The following is a 17,115-nucleotide window of genomic DNA, read 5'->3' on the forward strand; positions in this document are numbered from 1 at the left end:
GAGTTGGTTTCAATCCTGTTCTCTCTAGAGGTGACCAGGGAGACCTTGGTCTTGGCCGCCTTGGTCTTCTTGTTACCCTTATCGGCAGCACGCTCCTCCTTCATCTTCTCGTTGCTGAGAGTGGTCAGCGAAGAAGCGATCTTCTTGACATCTCCACTGGGCAGGTCCTTGACGAGCTGCTTGACGAAGTCCTGCGCCCACAGAGCATACTGGGGCTTCTTCGACTGGGTCGTCAACAGAGGGATAAGGGTTGTAGTGACGCGGGTGAACTGGTCCTTGGTGGCGGGCTTGAAGAGAGGCATAGCCGAGAGATCGACGGCCTGGGTCGGGTCGGCCGAGTCACTGATGACCACGGCCTTGGGGGCGCTGCGGTTGCGCATACGGTTCAGGTCGATGTCGCCAAAGAGGTCCTCGGCGTGCTTGAGGTCAGCGTCCTTCTCGGTCTTGCGGAGACGGGCTCTCCGCTCGGCCTCGTCCTCGTCGCTGTCGTCCGAAGTCTCAGCATCGGCATCTGCCTTCCGCTGGGCCTTCTTTTCCTGTATCCGCTGTGCCTTGCTCTTCTTGTTGGCGGCGGCTTCGGCTTCGGCCTTGGCCTTGGCCTCCGCTGCCTTGGCGGCCTTCTCGCGCTCTACTTCGGAGTCTTCGGCGGCGTCCCAGGAGTCAAGGACCTAGAATTCATTCAGTCAGATTGTGTGGGTAGAGGTGGTGAGGGATTCTTTCAACGACTGAGGTTGAGAGAGACGGCGCGGGGCAGATTGTGAGGCAAAAATGGAAAGGGAGGGGGAGGGGCGGCAAAAAAACCTACATCCTCCTCTTCCTCATCGTCGAACTTGCGGCGGGCAACCACAGGAGGGGGAGAGACACTCTCCTCTTCGTCATCTGAATGAAGCCGTCAGTATCGTGAATGGCTTGCCATGTTGTCCCGCAATGTATATTCCTAAGGCGGGCGAGGGCCACAAAAATCCAAAAGAGGACATACCCCACTTTGAAGGAGCCATGGCGGGCAAAAGTCGTCAAGTTTGGGGCGAAAATGACAAGCTGGAAAGTGAGTTGCGTGGCTGGCAGTGAAGCCGGTGATAAGCGTAAGTCTCTCGCAGAGGAACTGGTGTCGCTGACGAGGTACTGCTGGAGGAGGGAATTTGTTTGAACGACCGAGTGGCTGATCCCGTGGGGCATGCGGCATGGTCACGTGCACGCGGGATTGCCCGTGATGCCCAATCTTACTACTTGCTATCTATCAATCTACAATTGTACTTTAGGGGAAACAATAGGAACTCTCTATATTGAAGGGTGAAAAGAAATATTTTTTCATTATGTGCCACTAAATTCAATTATTTGGCCTTTGAATTCGTCATCATAAATCTTGATCATCTCTGATGTTTTCGCCGCCTAGTTCCATCCCAACGATGCTGTTCTGCAGCCGCTGGGAAGGGCTAGTGGGGACCGCTAAAGGGTCTTGCACTGGGTGACATTATACGGGAAATGGCTGCATTTACAGGTTAACGGCAGTGCGGAACTTCTCGCCGGCGTAGACGGCGTTGTCACCGAGCTCCTCCTCGATACGGAGGATCTGGTTCAGCTTAGCCAGACGCTCGGAACGGGCAGGAGCACCGGTCTTGATCTGGCCAGAGCGCAGACCGACAGCAATGTCGGCAATGGTAACATCCTCGGTCTCACCGGAGCGGTGGGAGACCATGACACCCCAGTTGTCAGCGTAGGAGTCCTTGGCAGCCTGGATAGACTCGGTAAGGGTACCGATCTGGTTGACCTTGAGCAGGAGAGCATTGCAAGACTTGAGCTCAATGGCCTTCTTGATACGCAGGGGGTTGGTGACAGTCAAGTCATCACTATAGAAATAAGAATCAGTTAGCGACGAAAACAACCCTAACGGAGAGGTTGCATTAAACAGAGTACATACCCGACAATCTGGAAGTCAGAGGTCTTGTAGAAGTAGCTCCAGGCCTCCCAGTCGTCCTCAGCGAAGGGGTCCTCAATGCTGACAATGGGGTACTTGCTGGCAAGGGACTTGTAGAGGTCGGCCAGCTGCTCGTAGGTGAGCCACTTGGAGGAGTCGCTCTCGGGGTTCTTGAAGTCAAGGTCGTACTTCTTGACGTCGGCCTTGTAGAACTCGCTGGAGGCAACGTCCATGGCAATGCTGATCTTGCCAGTGTAACCGGCCTGCTCGATGGACTCGGTGATCAGGTCAAGAGCCTCCTCGGCAGTCTGGATGTCGGGGGCGACACCACCCTCGTCACCAACGTTGCCAGCGGACTGGCCGTACTTCTTCTTGGCAAGAGCCTTGAGCTTCTGGTAGACCTCAGCACCCTGGCGGAGACCCTCAGAGAAGGAAGAGGCAGTGCTACATGCTGGTTAGTGATGCGATCTACTTTGGAAATGGCATGTCGGCTGCAACTTACTTGGGGACGATCATGAACTCCTGGAAAGCCAGGCGGCCACCAGCGTGGGAACCACCGTTCAGGACGTTCTGGAAGGGAACGGGCAGGACGTAGGGCTTCTTGGTACCAGCAAGGTCGGAGATGTGAGCGTAGAGAGGGATGCCCTTCTCAGCGGCACCGGCCTTGGCGATGGCCAGACTGACACCAAGGATGGCGTTGGCACCGAGGTTGGACTTGTTGGCAGTACCATCGAGCTTGTTGAGGAACTCATCAACCTTGGACTGGTCCTTAACATCGAGGTTCTCCTTGATGACGGCGGGGGCAATGGTCTCGTTGACGTTCTTGACGGCCTTCAGGACACCTAAGTTAAGCAGTGGATGTCAGCTGGATGGAATTGACTACACCAAGTTTGGTAGAGAAGGATGCTCTGAACTTACCCTTGCCACCCCACATGGTCTTGTCGCCATCGCGGAGCTCGTGAGCCTCGTGCTGGCCTGGATATTGACTGTCAGCATGTTCAAATGTAGAGCTGGAGGACAACAAGGTCCTTGATTGCTTGTTGACTACTAACCAGTGGAAGCACCAGAGGGGACAATGGCACGGTGAAGACCAGTCTCGGTGACAACGTCAACCTCGACGGTGGGGTTACCGCGGGAGTCGTAGACGGAGCGGGCGTGGATCTTGGAGATAGGCATGTTGATGGACTGGGGGGGAGGAGAGTTCTGGATCAGTGAAACTGAAAAGGAAACGAAGATGGTAAAGAGAGAACAAGGCCCAGATATAAGGGAAAAACGGAGGAGGCAAAAATGTAAGCGCTCCGGACTTGCTGTTTCGGTGTGCACTAGTAGCAGCGGGGGGAGGGTGGTGAGTGTTCACCGAGGACCCAAAAAGAATGAGCGGATGGCGGATGAGTGACGGAGAAGGGAAGGACGGGGAGGGGGGGGAGAAGGGGAGAGGTGGAGAGGTCCGATCCATCGAATAGACCAGGCTCGGCACAGCCCAAGTTTCCCAAGCGATCATCTCATCAATGGGATTGGTGCTAAATCCGGACATGCCAGATCATTTGATAGACAAACAGGATGGAGTGATGAGGATATAGACAGGAGGATTGATGGATGGATGGATGGATGGGTGGAGGGGTCAAGCACAACAACATGGTGGGATGATGGCGGGGTCATGAACTCCCCCCAGCTTAGAGAAGTTGAAGAACAGGAGGAAATGGGTAAGAAGAGAGATGATAGGAGTGATGTTGATGGTGATGATGAGTATCGATATGGGGGGGACAAATAATACTTACAGGACCTTGAGGATGGAGGTTGTACTATGTAAGGAAAGGGCTTTCTTGAGAGTACTCTTAACACAAGAGGAGGGGAGGAGGGGGAAGTAGTAGTAGATAAATAATAAACACGACAACAGACTGTTACAGGTAGGCTACTTCTTGTAAGCTTTCCCACCCCCAAAAGGCGTGCCCCCGGGAAAGCTCACGGTCTCGTCCTCCGAATCTTTCCAAGGGAATGGTGGGGCAGCCAGCATCAGTCGCTGCTCTCGCTGGCTGAAGCTGTCTCTAGACTCTCAAACTGCTACCCTCCCCAGCGAGATCTTCCGCATTCCCTCGGGGTAAGGCGGGTGTTGCTGCTGAGGACGGGGTTGACGAACTGACAAAGGCTCCATGGCTCCTCTTTTCTTGTCTTCTTCCCGACCTGGGTCACGGCTAAAGGTAATAAAAAGTATGATGCTTATGGTACAGATCGCAGATGCATCCTGTCACCTGTAGGCGCAACAGCCCCTCCTTTCCCACACAACAACAATACTGTACGCACCTACCCCTCCATTAGTAGTCCCAACTTTCTGTAAATCGCCCAGGACCAATTGAATGAGTCAGAGTACTACCAATCATGTCGATTATGATCTATCTCATACGTTGAGAGAGCATCTTCCACATGCCCCTCAATGGGTGGGAAAACATCCAGCGCTTTCTTGTCTGGAAACTTCCATTGCGTAATGACGAAAATGCCCGCGGCAAATGGACTAAGACACAGACACCTTGGTGCCTGAGAAGCTACCCCGGATAATAGATACTCCGACGAGTGATCGGTTGGTCGCCTTATCGTCCTGCAGCCTAATCATTCAGGCATAAATTCAGGCATACATTGATGATTATGTCATTGTCAATGAGCCAGCGTCATGTGATCACTGTGAGCTGGTGGCTGCTGTGAGCTCCTCGACAGCTCGCCGAGCTGGATGCAGTAAGACCAAGTACCGTCAACCAGCCCATCCCTTATCAACCCATCTGCATATTCACCCTCCCGGGTCGTTACCTTGTTTTCTAAAGACCCCCGGGGATTTTGCTGTTTCGACTTTGCTCTGCTTTTCGGTCTCCCTGATTGCCTTACATCATGAACGGCGCCAGCGATCCGGAGAGAGAGCAGGCGCTCGAGGATTACAAGAGGAGCCTGCTTGAGCTCCGAGAATGGGAAGCCAAGCTCAAGTCTCTTCGCATGGGAATCAAGGATTTGCAACGAGAGTTCGATATCTCTGAAGAGAACATCAAGGCGCTGCAAAGTGTCGGCCAGATTATCGGAGAAGTGTTGAAGCAGCTGGATGAGGAGAGATGTAAGTTTATCTCGATTTCTCATCCCTATGTCATTTATTCCCGGGCAGAGACATGTCCAAAGTAAGCCACTCTCTTTACCGATATCTGGGCTGACTTGATGTAGTCATTGTCAAGGCATCATCCGGACCGCGTTATGTCGTCGGTTGCCGCTCGAAGGTCGATAAAGCAAAGCTGAAGCAGGGTACCCGTGTCGCCCTCGATATGACCACACTTACTATAATGAGAATGCTCCCGAGAGAGGTTGATCCGTTGGTATACAACATGTCACTGGAGGACCCAGGCCAGATCAACTTTGCAGGAATTGGTGGTCTGAACGAACAGATCCGCGAGCTTCGAGAAGTCATTGAGTTGCCGCTCAAGAACCCCGAGCTTTTCCAAAGAGTAGGAATCAAGCCGCCCAAGGGTGTGCTCCTCTACGGTCCTCCCGGTACCGGAAAGACGCTGTTGGCACGAGCAGTGGCAAGCTCAATGGAGACCAACTTCCTGAAAGGTATACATCTCTAGTTCCGGACGCGGGCTTAGGTAGGCCTAGATCGCTAACATTGTCCTAGTTGTCTCGTCCGCTATTGTCGACAAGTACATCGGTGAATCTGCACGGTTAATAAGAGAGATGTTCGGATACGCCAAAGAACACGAGCCTTGCATTATCTTCATGGACGAAATCGACGCTATCGGTGGAAGGCGTTTCTCGGAGGGTACCTCGGCTGATCGAGAAATCCAGCGTACACTGATGGAGCTTCTCAACCAGTTGGATGGTTTCGATTACCTTGGAAAGACGAAGATCATTATGGCTACGAATCGGCCCGACACGCTTGACCCGGCTCTGCTGCGAGCCGGTCGTCTCGACCGCAAGATCGAAATTCCCCTGCCCAACGAGGTCGGTCGTCTGGAGATCTTGAAGATCCACTCCAGCACCGTTCAACTGGATGGCGAGATCGACTTCGAAAGTGTGGTGAAGATGAGCGACGGACTTAACGGTGCTGATCTTCGCAACGTTGTTACGGAAGCGTATGTCTATCACTCATCATTACTCTGCCTTTTTGTTTTGTACATGAATAGGACTAACATGGAGACACAGTGGTCTATTTGCTATCAAGGATTACCGGGATGCGATCAACCAGGATGACTTCAACAGAGCGGTCCGCAAGGTGGCCGAGGCGAAGAAGCTGGAGGGCAAGCTGGAATACCAGAAGTTGTAGTTCCCGCTTGATTGAATACCTGAGAATTAGCCATGATGTAGAAAGCTATTATTTCCAACTTATGGGAAGCCAAACCCCCAATCTGCTTATGCTCATCTAATGTACACAATCAATGCAGTGATAATGCCGTGCAGTTTGCAGCCTTGTTACTCAAAGTAGTAGGTACGGTTTAAGTGGTAGCCCAATTAATCACATGGGAGATTTCCCCACAAACTAGGCAAAGAAGGTGCATGGACCCGGGGCATTGGACCCTGACCGGGTAAACATAATGTCTGCCATGGGTTGTAACTGAAAAACGAGCTTCAGTACCAGTATTGATGACGATGATGGCTTCCTCTTCCTCTCCAGATACTGTGAATATGCCGCCCGTTTGTCGCCAAGGCCGCGACCAAGGATCGGCATCCATGCGCTGAGGACAAGTTGAGCTAGGCGCCACATGGGCTTTACACGCGTCCATCGGAATGGCTGTCCTCACTTTTATGTAATGCTCGAATCAGTTTCCCTAGGCGCCGAAACATCTTCTCAGAATAGTTGACACCTGTTCAGTATCTTACTGTCCAGGAACCATCGATGGCCTATTAGTGTGCATCGGGAGACAGTCCGCGGAGATCAACAGACCCAACTTGCGACCGGTCATCTTAAATCGCAAAGAGATCAAATGCTTGGTTCAATCGGGGGCCTGCTAACTTTATCGGTAACCTTGCCATTTACTCTTGGGATCTTAACTATTGCTGCAGCAATTCACAGTGCTTCTTTTGGCTAACCGTTGAATGGTCCTCTCATTTTTCCTACTAGATCTAAAACCGTTCGCCCCCGTTAACTATAGTCTTGCCGCGATACTGACTACTACTTTTGGGGCTTACCCCAGACTACCTATTTACCTACCTACGAACGAACGACGTATCCTGTAACCAGACGTCCTTGCCTGAGCACCAGCCTCAATCCGAGACAAGACACTGAACCTATGCGAATAAATCCGACAGGCCACATATTGTCTCGGACTTAGAGCGCATCGGAGGTGTGGTCCTCCCTCGGTAGAGGACAGATATAGTAGTAGAAGCTTGGCGGTGGTGGTCATGTCTTTCCAGGCCCCTCGGAACAGTTCTCCATTTTCGTCTCAGCAACCGTTCCAGAATAACTACTGGCGTGCTAGTCGAAGCCCTGGGACCAACGGGCTGCCTGGCTATGGGTTTTCGCCCCCGACTGGTATCTCCAACTCCCTGAACAATCCCCTCGCCGGCGACCGCACTCTCCCCATGTACAAGGACAAACCCTACTTCGCACCACGACGCACCGGTCCGAGAGCCAGGCGGCGGAAGATCATATATAGCGGACTATGTCTGTTTGTTCTGCTCGTTCTCTGGTACTACTCTGGCTCTGGTCAGCCGGAATGGAAGACACCGGACGCGGAGAAGGGCGCCGAGCTCTGGAAGTGGGTGCAAAGTTTTGAGGAGTCGGAACCACCATACGATGGCAGTGCAGTGACAGAGAAGATTGACTGGGAAGCAAGGAGGGAGAAAGTCCGCGACGTCTTCATTGTCAGTTGGGATGGTTATGCAGCTCATGCGTGGGGTATGTTTTTGAATGGAAAATAATCTCTGCTTCTTGGATGTGGTGACTGACAATGGCTTTGTCTGCTGGTGATTAGGTTACGATGAATACCACCCTATCGCCAAAAACGGCCGACACATGATTGAAGGAGGCATGGGGTGGATAATTGTCGATGCGCTGGACACGTTGATGATTATGAACCTGACGTCGCGAGTGCAACATGCTCGCAGCTGGATTCACAACTCGCTGCAATACAACCAGGACCACGATGTGAATACCTTCGAGACTACCATTCGCATGCTGGGAGGCTTACTTTCCGCACACTATCTCTCCACGAACTACCCCGAGCTGGCTCCGCTCACGGATGACGATACGGGCGCGCCGGGAGAAGACTTGTATATCGAGAAGGCTACCGATCTGGCAGATCGTCTATTGGGCGCCTTTGAATCCGGTACTGGAATTCCGTATGCAAGTATCAATCTCAACAAATCGGAGGGCCTCCCCTCGTATGCGGATAATGGCGCCTCATCTACTGCCGAAGCAACTACTCTCCAGCTGGAGTTCAAGTACTTGGCCAAGCTGACAGGCGAGGCCGAGTACTGGCAGGCTGTGGAGAAGGTCATGGAGGTCGTGGACGACCAGAAGATGGAAGACGGATTGCTTCCGATCTACGTATATCCAGAGACCGGCGAGTTTAAAGGCGATAACATCCGTCTCGGTAGCAGAGGCGACTCGTACTACGGTATATATCCAGCTGGTTCCATGAGTTAATTCCAATGCGCTGACTGATCTCTTCTAGAATATCTCATCAAGCAGTACCTTCAAACGCAGGAGACTGAGCCGATCTACAAGGACATGTGGGACGAGTCCCTCGTCGGCGTGCGCAAGCACCTAATCACCTACACGCAGAACGCCAAATTGACCGTTCTGGGCGAACGCCCTGCCGGGCTGCACGGCGTCCTTTCCCCCAAGATGGACCATCTAGTCTGCTTCTACCCCGGCACTATCGCCCTCGCAGCAACCGGTGGGCGTCCTCTTTCCGAGGCGAGACAGTCACCCGACTGGGGCCAACGCCAGGAGGAAGAGATTCTCCTCGCCCGAGAACTAACCAAGACCTGCTGGGCAACGTACCTAATCACGAAGACCGGCCTCGCACCAGAAATCACCTACTTCAATGTAGACGACCCTCGTGTTATGGAGACAGACATGTACCCAGACTCGACGATTGCCAACCCCAGCTCAGGCCAGCAAAAAGCCTCTGGCGAACTTCCCCTCCTTTCCAAATTCATCTACCCCATCAGCGACTACTCCACCAAATGGCGCGATGACCTCAACATCCACAAACAAGACCGCCACAACCTCCAACGCCCAGAGACCGTCGAATCCCTCTTCTACATGTACCGCATCACTGGAGACGACATCTACCGGCACTGGGGCTGGGAGATGTTCAAGTCCTTCGTCAAGCACACCGCCGTGGTCGAGGACATCCCTGTTGATGAACTCAGCAAAGAAGACGCATCCAGCTCAACATCATCATCGGAGGCAGAAGAAGATGACGGAACCCGACAGAAGTCGAAACCCCAGAAAATCACCGGCTTCACCTCACTCTCAAACGCCGATGACGACCCCCCACTGAAGCGCGACAACATGGAGAGTTTTTGGATGGCAGAGACACTCAAATACTTCTACCTGCTTTTCTCGGACCGCGACTTCATCTCTCTGGAAGAACATGTGTTCAATACAGAGGCGCATCCTCTCCCGCGGTTCAAGCCGACGGGTGAATTGAAGACCGGGTGGATGAGGAAGAGTCGGACGATAACGACATCCAGTGAGGAAGTGGAGGAGTCGGTATAATTTTCTTTTTGACTATCTATTTTTCTTTTTTTGCTCTTATATATATCTCTTGGACTACGTTTCCTCGAATTTACCAAAATACAAGAAATATGCCTCGAATTTATTCTATCGCCTCTTGATTTGTCTGATGCTTGCTTTTGATACTTAAGTACTGTTAGTATATATTTGCTCCTGCATTCTGGCTTGTTACATCCGAGGCAGGCACTTGGGTCTTTTGTCTACTACTTCCATTATCTATCGGTTTTGGCTTTATATGTCTGATACTACTACTAGTGTTACTGCTAGTAGTAGGATTTGCTATTTCATGACTTAGTTGGCTTCGGATTGAATGTCTGTCTGTACGATAGATCCTCTGGTACATATATTAACTTCCTTGTGGGTGTATATATACTATGTACAGAATATACGTACTAGAAGTAAGCGGAGAGAAACAATCGTGATCGTTTCCTCATTATAAGTACACGTCGTGGCTAGTCGGCTTGTTTAATGGCTAGCTGGTCAACTTTTAATTCCTGCGAGCCCGCTGCACAGCAGCCTCAATGAGCCGCTTGTACCCACGGACCGCCTCCTCCAATTGTCCGACAGTAATAGCCTCATTATCACCATGCGCAACATGGATACTACCCGGGCCATACAGGTAGCGCTTAACTCCCTCGGAGACCTTCAGGTTCGGCACATCCGTACCATAGTTCACCGTGGTGATCTCAAATCCGGGAACGTCTGTGTCCAGGTCCTGAGGCGCGTACCCACCAGCATACGCAGCAAAGTCACAGTACACATGCTCGTCACCACCCGTGGCATTTCTCACCGCACGTGCAACAATGTCCCTCGCCTCGTCGGGCGTCCCCGCCGCCAGACGGATCGCCACCTCAGCGATGGCAGACGAGGGCACTACGTTGGCCGCGACGCCAGCGTCCACGCGCCCAATGTTCACGGTAGTTTCGCCGTATTTATCGCTCGCGGGAAGTCCGCCCTCCGCTTCTGGGATCTTGCCTAGATGATCAACCCGCGACAGGGCGGGCAGGAGGGCGGAGATGGCGCTGCTACCGAGCCAAGGGTATCCCGAGTGAGCGGCCTGGCCAGTTGCAATGATGGGAAACTCCAGCATGCCTTTGTGACCGGCGACGAGGGCCTGCTCGGTGGGTTCACCGAAGATGACGGTGTGGTAGGGGGACGGGGAAGGGTTGAGAGTGGAGTTGTCGGAGAAAGTGCGCATGCCGAGGCCACCAACTTCTTCGTCGACAACGAAGAGGAGGCCTAGGCTAGCGGATGGGTTGGATTCGAGGGTATCGAGGACGGCGAAGATCTGGGCGGCAACGCTGGCTTTGGCGTCTACGGTGCCGCGGCCGGAGATGAGGATGTTGGAGTTGTTGTTTGCGTCATCGTGGAGCCCATAGGGGATGAAGGGGGGTACGGTGTCGATGTGGCTGGTCAGGAGAATCTCAGGGCGGTCTTGGGAAGGCGAGGTGGATGGGAAGGCGAAGATGTTGAAGCGGTCGGGGTCGCCTTTGGAGGATGAGGGGACGGGCTGCTTGATGACGGTGAAGTTGTGCGATTCGAGGAATTCCGCCACGAAGGTGCCTACGGCCGTCTCGTTACCAGAGACGGAGGGGATCTGGACGATGTCGCGGTGGAATGAGAGAAACGGCGAAGTGTCGATGATGTCGGACGCGGTGGAGGCGAGGGACAAGAGGGTCTGCGGGGAGGCAGCCGAGGCTACGCCGACGGCCGCGAGAAGAGAAATGGGGGATTTCATGGTTTCTAGGTGGCTAAGGGTGAGTGGGAAAGGGTAAATGCATTCCCTGGATGGAGGATGGAGGTCAATTGGCTGATGAGAGGGAGACTGTCGAGGGAGGACAGGGATCGGGAAGAATTGTTTTGTGATGCTGGGATGAGGAGTCAATGGAATGCAGGATTGATTGAAGCGCGATTTGGAGATAAGCCATTTCTGCCTGAGTATACAGGCAGCATTCAGGCATGGATGAGTCAGTCGGTCTGGACCTGCCTAATTGGGGTTTAGCGTCTGGTCACGCCATTCCTTCTACTAAATGAATCTATCTGTAAGATGAGTCGTTGTATAGATCACCAGCAGGATACAAAAGAATGCACCATGATGCATATACACACTACACACTACACACTACACAGCACTTTTACTTGCCAGATGCACAGAAGAGCGATGAATGGTCCTGCTTGGACTGGTGCTCCACCAACCAACATCATGATGTAGAATCAACTGGAAATAGAAACGATCCGCTCAATTAACTTCTGCAGTCGGCCGACTCGTCAAGAATACCTAAATCTCCTCAAGAATCGGCGGAATGACGTCCCTGGAAATCCTTTCTTTCCACAATGTACGGAATACAAACTATACAGCACCTTTTGTCCGATCGCCATCGTGCATCTTTGAGAATGAAGTACTGAAGGATTGGAACAGGCGGCAACTAATAAAACATCCCGACCGTCATTGCCGGCCGTCAACAGATATGCTCACAAAGCATGGCGCCAAGATCCCTTACCGTTGGAGTTTTCCGCGGAACAGCGCCGGACTTCCACCCGCTCGAATAGCATTCTTGATGCGGTCGAGCTGGACTGAACCAAGGAAGAGAACATCAGAGTTGAGGGAGGCAAGGTTCCCGGTCGGTTGGCGCTGAAGCCATGTGGATCTGACGTCGGCACCAGACCTTTGAATGCTCACATTCTCACACATACACACAGAGAGAAGAGAATCAACTAATCAGAACCTTACTGTAGAAGGCAAGTTGAGGGATCCCATTCTTGTTCTACCTCGTCCCCACCGCTGACTTGGCTCTCGCTTTCTACTGTATAGTAGGAAGTTTACTAGTTAGTTGATACAGAAACAATAGTCATCATAACAGGAAGGTAGAAAATATTATCATCGTCATCAGAACTGGGGGCGCGGTCCAGTACCCAAGCAGTGCCACGGCGAGATTCTCAATCTCTCTTGTGTTCCCTCACGCATTGAAGCACAACAGCTCCGGCCACTGCAAACTATTCATTCCCACACCCCCTGCTGTCTTCCCTCCCTTTTATTCCAACCTACTGTTCCGTCGGCACTGGTCCGATGTCAAATCTATAATGTGGGAGAGGATGGTTGATAGGTCGTCGTACTTTTGGGGACTCTACTTGGTCCCTGAAGGGGTATGACGACGGGGTTGAGGGGTCGCACAGCGCGTTCACAAGCAGTAAAGGAATGGAGCTCTGTCTATCCGATGGGGGGATGCTCTGTGTTGGACCAGTCGAGTCGGTCAGAGTCTAGACAACTTCCTCTCCAGTCCCCACTACCCTCGCTGGGTTCCCTTGTTCGTCCGGCTTCTCTGTCCGTCTCCATCCTCGCTTGCTGTGTTGGAGACGGCGCCGATGTGCAGCCGTTGAAACCTGTCTGAGGGAAGGATTCAGACATTCACCATCCACACCCACACACACTACACCAACTCACAACTGCAAATTGGGATTCATCATTCGATGCAAGTTCTTATCTGAACCATCCCAGTCGACTCAGTTGCCGAACTGCTCACGGATTAGTACATACGAACACTACCACTACTACCGACTTACGACTTACCGGAGTAGCCATTCGACCGCGTGTCTTCTCCGACCCACGATGGCCACAGAAGCCCAAAGAACAATTGCGAGCCATGGCCACTGAGGCCCGATCCATGGTTCCCCAGCCACGGAGCGAAACGGAGCCCTCACAGGCCTGTCTAAGTTAGTGTAAACCCGACGATCATCCTGACTGTGGTTAACTGGTTCCTCTGGTTCTGTGGTTTCAGCCTGTGGTTCTGGTTTTTCTCTCCTCTAAAATCTTTTCCCTGTTTCTTTTTCCTTTTTCTATTTTTTGCCCATCGACAGCCCTAAAACTGGCCTGTCAGATGGCTGGGTCGACAGGGAAAAATTGGGCCCAGTCAGCAGGCTAGATAGCTCCGATAGAAGGAGAATTTAGTGACGATGGGCTAAGACTGCGATCCAATGGATCAACTGGGGCAACGTTCTAAAGGAAAAAGGTCGACTGGATGCTGTCAAAAAAAAGAAAAAACCGGTCTAATTTGTCAAGTGTCACAAGAAGATTTTCATCGCATCGCGGCGTGTAGAATATTAGCTATCAATAATGAAGCAACATTCCTGACACACACACGCATTCTCTCTCTCGCTCGCTCACACTCTTGCGCTGGGTTGTAGACATTGTTGTTATTGTTGATATTTGCCTATACGTGCTTTGTCCGTGCTCCCAGATCTCTTTCATTCTCATCGCCTCCTCTTTTTCCTCTTCTCCTCATCCTTCCCCTCTTCTCGCCCCCTCATCAGTTACTCGACTCTTCTTCTCTTCTCTTACTCTATCCTCTCACATCATATCTTCTCATCCTATTCCTATTTCCTAGATTCCTAAAACGCCCTTTCTTCTCCCCTCCCGCAAGCATTCCTTCAATATCCTCCCTGTCTACCTCCAACCTCCCACCCACCCCCCTTGAGTCGGATCCTGTAACCTCACCGCAATCATCAGCCTCCGATTGACTGCGGCCCACTGAGCTGTCAGCCGCGTCCTTTTGGGCCTCACGAACAATCCCGGCCAGTTGTTCGTTGACTGGGTGCTGCGACAGGCTCCACGTCTTGCCTGCCCTACCAGCGCGGACGGATTCTCAGCGTCTCCTTCCTTCAGGCCGTACTTCTTCAATCCGGGCCAAGCCTGTCAGTCAATCAATCAATCTCAAGCAGTCAGCGTCAGTCAGAAAGCCAGTCAGTTGCGCTTTCTCCATCTCTTCTCTGTTCATCAGAGCCTGTCGCTGCTTCTGTTACTGCAAGGCAATCTCGCGATTCCACCGCCACGCCACGTCGTCACAGACCAACTTCGTTCCTCGTGAACAATAAAGGCGCTCTTCCCGGGGCTCGTGGCATCTCTTTTCTTTGGTCCGATCGATCGTCCTTTCTTTTTCCTTCTCCCTCTCTCCCCTCTCACTTCTTTGAACCGCCTTTTCTTGGTAGTTCAAACAAACAAAAAAAAGAACTCTCCCCCGCCGGTCTGGGCAATCAATCGAACACCGGATGATGTTCCGTCCGCCTTCAAATTGACTCCGTTCTGTCCTCCCCTGCGTTTCGCGTTGTTCCTCCTCACGTCCGTTTCGCCCTGTTCCGGCACGTGAAGTGGAAGCCTCACCATCTGCGCGATCTTCAGTCACCGCCAGCCTGACTACCACGCTAGTAGTCTTGACTCGTCCATCATGTTAAAACCCGCCCAGTTTCTAGATACCAGACGGCGCGATAGTTTGGAAGCCATGGCTGAGTCGTCCCCGTCATCTCGCCAGCCTCCATCGCCCTGGACCACCACCTCCACGCCTGTTTCACCCGCTGTGTCTCTTTTTTCTGCCAAGGGCCACACGCGTTTTTCCAGCTCGGTTTCGTCCCTGGTTTCATCCCCAGGGCACGGAAACTCGATGGAGAGCCCGTCGCGGAATCCCTTGACAGGAGTGAAGGAAGAACCCTGTGGGTCTCAGCCCAGGGACCTCGAGGAGGATTATTTCCGTATGTTACTTGCCCTTGCTCCCAGCCCCCGTGCCTTTCCTTTTCTCCTGCTTTATTCTCCGATATCCGTTTTCTCGTTCGCTAATCGATTCCTGTCCACAGAACACTTTGACCAAGGTCTCTCGGTCGCTGAGGATTCATACTACGCTTCGTTCGATGCTTCTGACAGCTACGATCTAACGGACGCCGGCATGGATTTTGCACATTCCCCCAGGAATCGACGTTCTGATAGTATCTCCACCCGGGGTCTTTCGCGCATCGGCTCCCGAATCTCCACCATCTCCACTCGCTGGAAGTCCAAACGTGCCTCCGATGGCCCGGACGGTGCAGATGTATTCGCAACACAGCTGCGTTCCCGCACTAATTCAGCATCGTCCGCCATAGCCAGTCCCACCACCGGTTCTTTCACTCGCGTCAATTCGATCCAGGTTCCTCCATCGCCCGCCAGGACTATCTTTGAGGAGGCCATCAGCGAAGCCGGGACGCAACCTATCGATATCAGCAAAGCCAACCGGTACAGCCAGGAAGAGGATTCGGCCCCTCAAGCAACGACTCCCCTCCTGCCACCGTTTATGGGCGATGAATCATCCTATCAGACCGCGTCTCGCGTCCATTCTCCGTTACAATCTCCTTCAGTAGCCGACAATATGGTAGATGACGGCCCAGTTGTCTGCAGCGCTGTCGCCGATTTGCGATTGGCAGGCTTGCCTTCGCCACCCCTCTCGTCCAAGCCATCTGTCGCATCGTTCAATCGTCCTCGAGCCAGTACGGTGCGGACGGTCTCGGGAGATGCGCCTCCATTCACGCTCTCCGACCCAAATGACGAGTGGGCGAATAGACTCGGTCATGCCAACTTCACCATCCAGCCGGAGCCTTATGCACCTGAGACCTGTGACCTGGGAGCTTTTGGGCAGCTGCGCGCAGATTGGGACCTGGCTCAGTGCAACTTCATGCGCCATCTCGTGCGGACTGGCGAACATTATGGTGTTACTTCCACGATCTACAAGCTCACCGAAGAGAAGTGGGAGTCCATCAATCGCGAATGGCGCCGCCATCATGAGGCGATGCTATCTGAGCTAGAGGTGACAGAGGGACCCCGTCTTAGTTTGATGAAGTCCCACTGTGACCCTTGCGACCCGGTCAAAATCCCTCGCCTTCACGACAACAAGTTCCCCGAGCTAGGCGATGGCGAGATCGTGGGTCCTATGAAAATCGCTCCAGCAGCGAATGGATCCGGACTATGTCGCACCCGTTCGTTGAAACGCAACTTTGTCAAGTTCTTCCAGGATCTCGTCATACGTTCCTGATTTGACCGCCTTGACACGAACATGGAAACAATTAATGACCATAGACAGACTGCGGGAGGCTTACGATGTATACCATCTTACGACTTTTTCTTAACGCCTCTCGAACGATTGATTCAGCGAGTGATGACTTATGCCTCTCCTATAGTATACACGTTTCGACGGATATGTTTTATCTTTTTTTTTTTTTTTTTTTTTTTTACACTGTTTCTGTTCAAGATCTGTGATTGCATAATGATGACTGATGACCTGTGCACCTGCGACTACTGACTCGCAGAGTGCAGTCCGTTCCTTAATGTTTGATCTCTCTGCATATGCACCCTCTTCCCCTGTTGTTAAATACTTGTTCGCGCCAACATGTATTGATAATGCTGTACACTGCCCAGCATCTCCTTTGTGTGTGTGTTCTCTCTGCCGGCGATGCATTCCTTGCGTCATTGTCCTTGGCACAAAAAGTAACCGTTGGGTTGCACCGTCTAATGACTGGAGAGGGGAAAGTCTGTGGATGCAAAGACAGGGGAAAGAGGGGAGCATGAAGCAGAAGAATTACGATTGTTGCAAGCAAAAGTGGCTGGGTTACCCAGCGAAAAGGGAAACGAAACCATTGCAAGGGCGCTTCCTGGTGTTCTGTTCTGTCTTATACCCCAAGGCATGGTTCT

At 52.4% G+C, this 17,115-nt stretch overlaps 6 protein-coding genes across 6 annotated transcripts; 3 read left to right on the forward strand and 3 right to left on the reverse strand.

Moving 5' to 3' along the window:
* On the reverse strand, positions 1-1,124 carry BO85DRAFT_448302 (eukaryotic translation initiation factor 3 subunit J; the record flags this gene model as incomplete). The annotated part of the gene is made up of 3 exons (XM_025659907.1): positions 980-1,124; positions 806-879; positions 1-668 (listed from the first exon to the last, which is right to left on the reverse strand). Coding segments are annotated over exons 1-3 (761 nt in total), but the record flags the coding sequence as incomplete, so codon positions are not given.
* A 368-nt stretch (positions 1,125-1,492) lies between these two features.
* aspf22 (enolase acuN) lies at positions 1,493-3,091 on the reverse strand (the record flags this gene model as incomplete). Its single annotated transcript, XM_025663425.1, has 5 exons — positions 1,493-1,847; positions 1,919-2,359; positions 2,418-2,757; positions 2,834-2,890; positions 2,968-3,091. 5 exons carry the CDS (start codon positions 3,089-3,091, stop codon positions 1,493-1,495), a joined length of 1,317 nt encoding a protein of 438 aa, XP_025517332.1.
* A 1,537-nt stretch (positions 3,092-4,628) lies between these two features.
* rpt4 (proteasome regulatory particle base subunit RPT4) lies at positions 4,629-6,344 on the forward strand. The gene is made up of 4 exons (XM_025659908.1): positions 4,629-5,009; positions 5,114-5,500; positions 5,562-6,018; positions 6,089-6,344. The coding sequence occupies exons 1-4, from the start codon at positions 4,793-4,795 to the stop codon at positions 6,207-6,209; spliced, it is 1,182 nt and encodes a 393-aa protein (XP_025517333.1). The 5' UTR covers positions 4,629-4,792; the 3' UTR covers positions 6,210-6,344.
* Positions 6,345-7,026: 682 nt separating this feature from the next.
* On the forward strand, positions 7,027-9,867 carry BO85DRAFT_269696 (glycoside hydrolase family 47 protein). Its single transcript, XM_025655079.1, has 3 exons — positions 7,027-7,781; positions 7,858-8,502; positions 8,560-9,867. Exons 1-3 carry the CDS (start codon positions 7,286-7,288, stop codon positions 9,612-9,614), a joined length of 2,196 nt encoding a protein of 731 aa, XP_025517334.1. The 5' UTR covers positions 7,027-7,285; the 3' UTR covers positions 9,615-9,867.
* Positions 9,777-11,505, reverse strand: BO85DRAFT_448307 (M20 family metallopeptidase). Its single transcript, XM_025659909.1, has one exon. It carries the CDS (start codon positions 11,368-11,370, stop codon positions 10,120-10,122), a length of 1,251 nt encoding a protein of 416 aa, XP_025517335.1. The 5' UTR covers positions 11,371-11,505; the 3' UTR covers positions 9,777-10,119.
* Positions 11,506-14,851: 3,346 nt separating this feature from the next.
* BO85DRAFT_369146 (uncharacterized protein) lies at positions 14,852-16,459 on the forward strand (the record flags this gene model as incomplete). The annotated part of the gene is made up of 2 exons (XM_025655903.1): positions 14,852-15,152; positions 15,255-16,459. The coding sequence occupies 2 exons, from the start codon at positions 14,852-14,854 to the stop codon at positions 16,457-16,459; spliced, it is 1,506 nt and encodes a 501-aa protein (XP_025517336.1).
* Positions 16,460-17,115: the final 656 nt, after the last annotated feature.

This window comes from Aspergillus piperis (genome assembly GCF_003184755.1).
Source record: "Aspergillus piperis CBS 112811 unplaced genomic scaffold BO85scaffold_6, whole genome shotgun sequence".
In the NCBI taxonomy this organism is placed as follows: domain Eukaryota; kingdom Fungi; phylum Ascomycota; class Eurotiomycetes; order Eurotiales; family Aspergillaceae; genus Aspergillus; species Aspergillus piperis.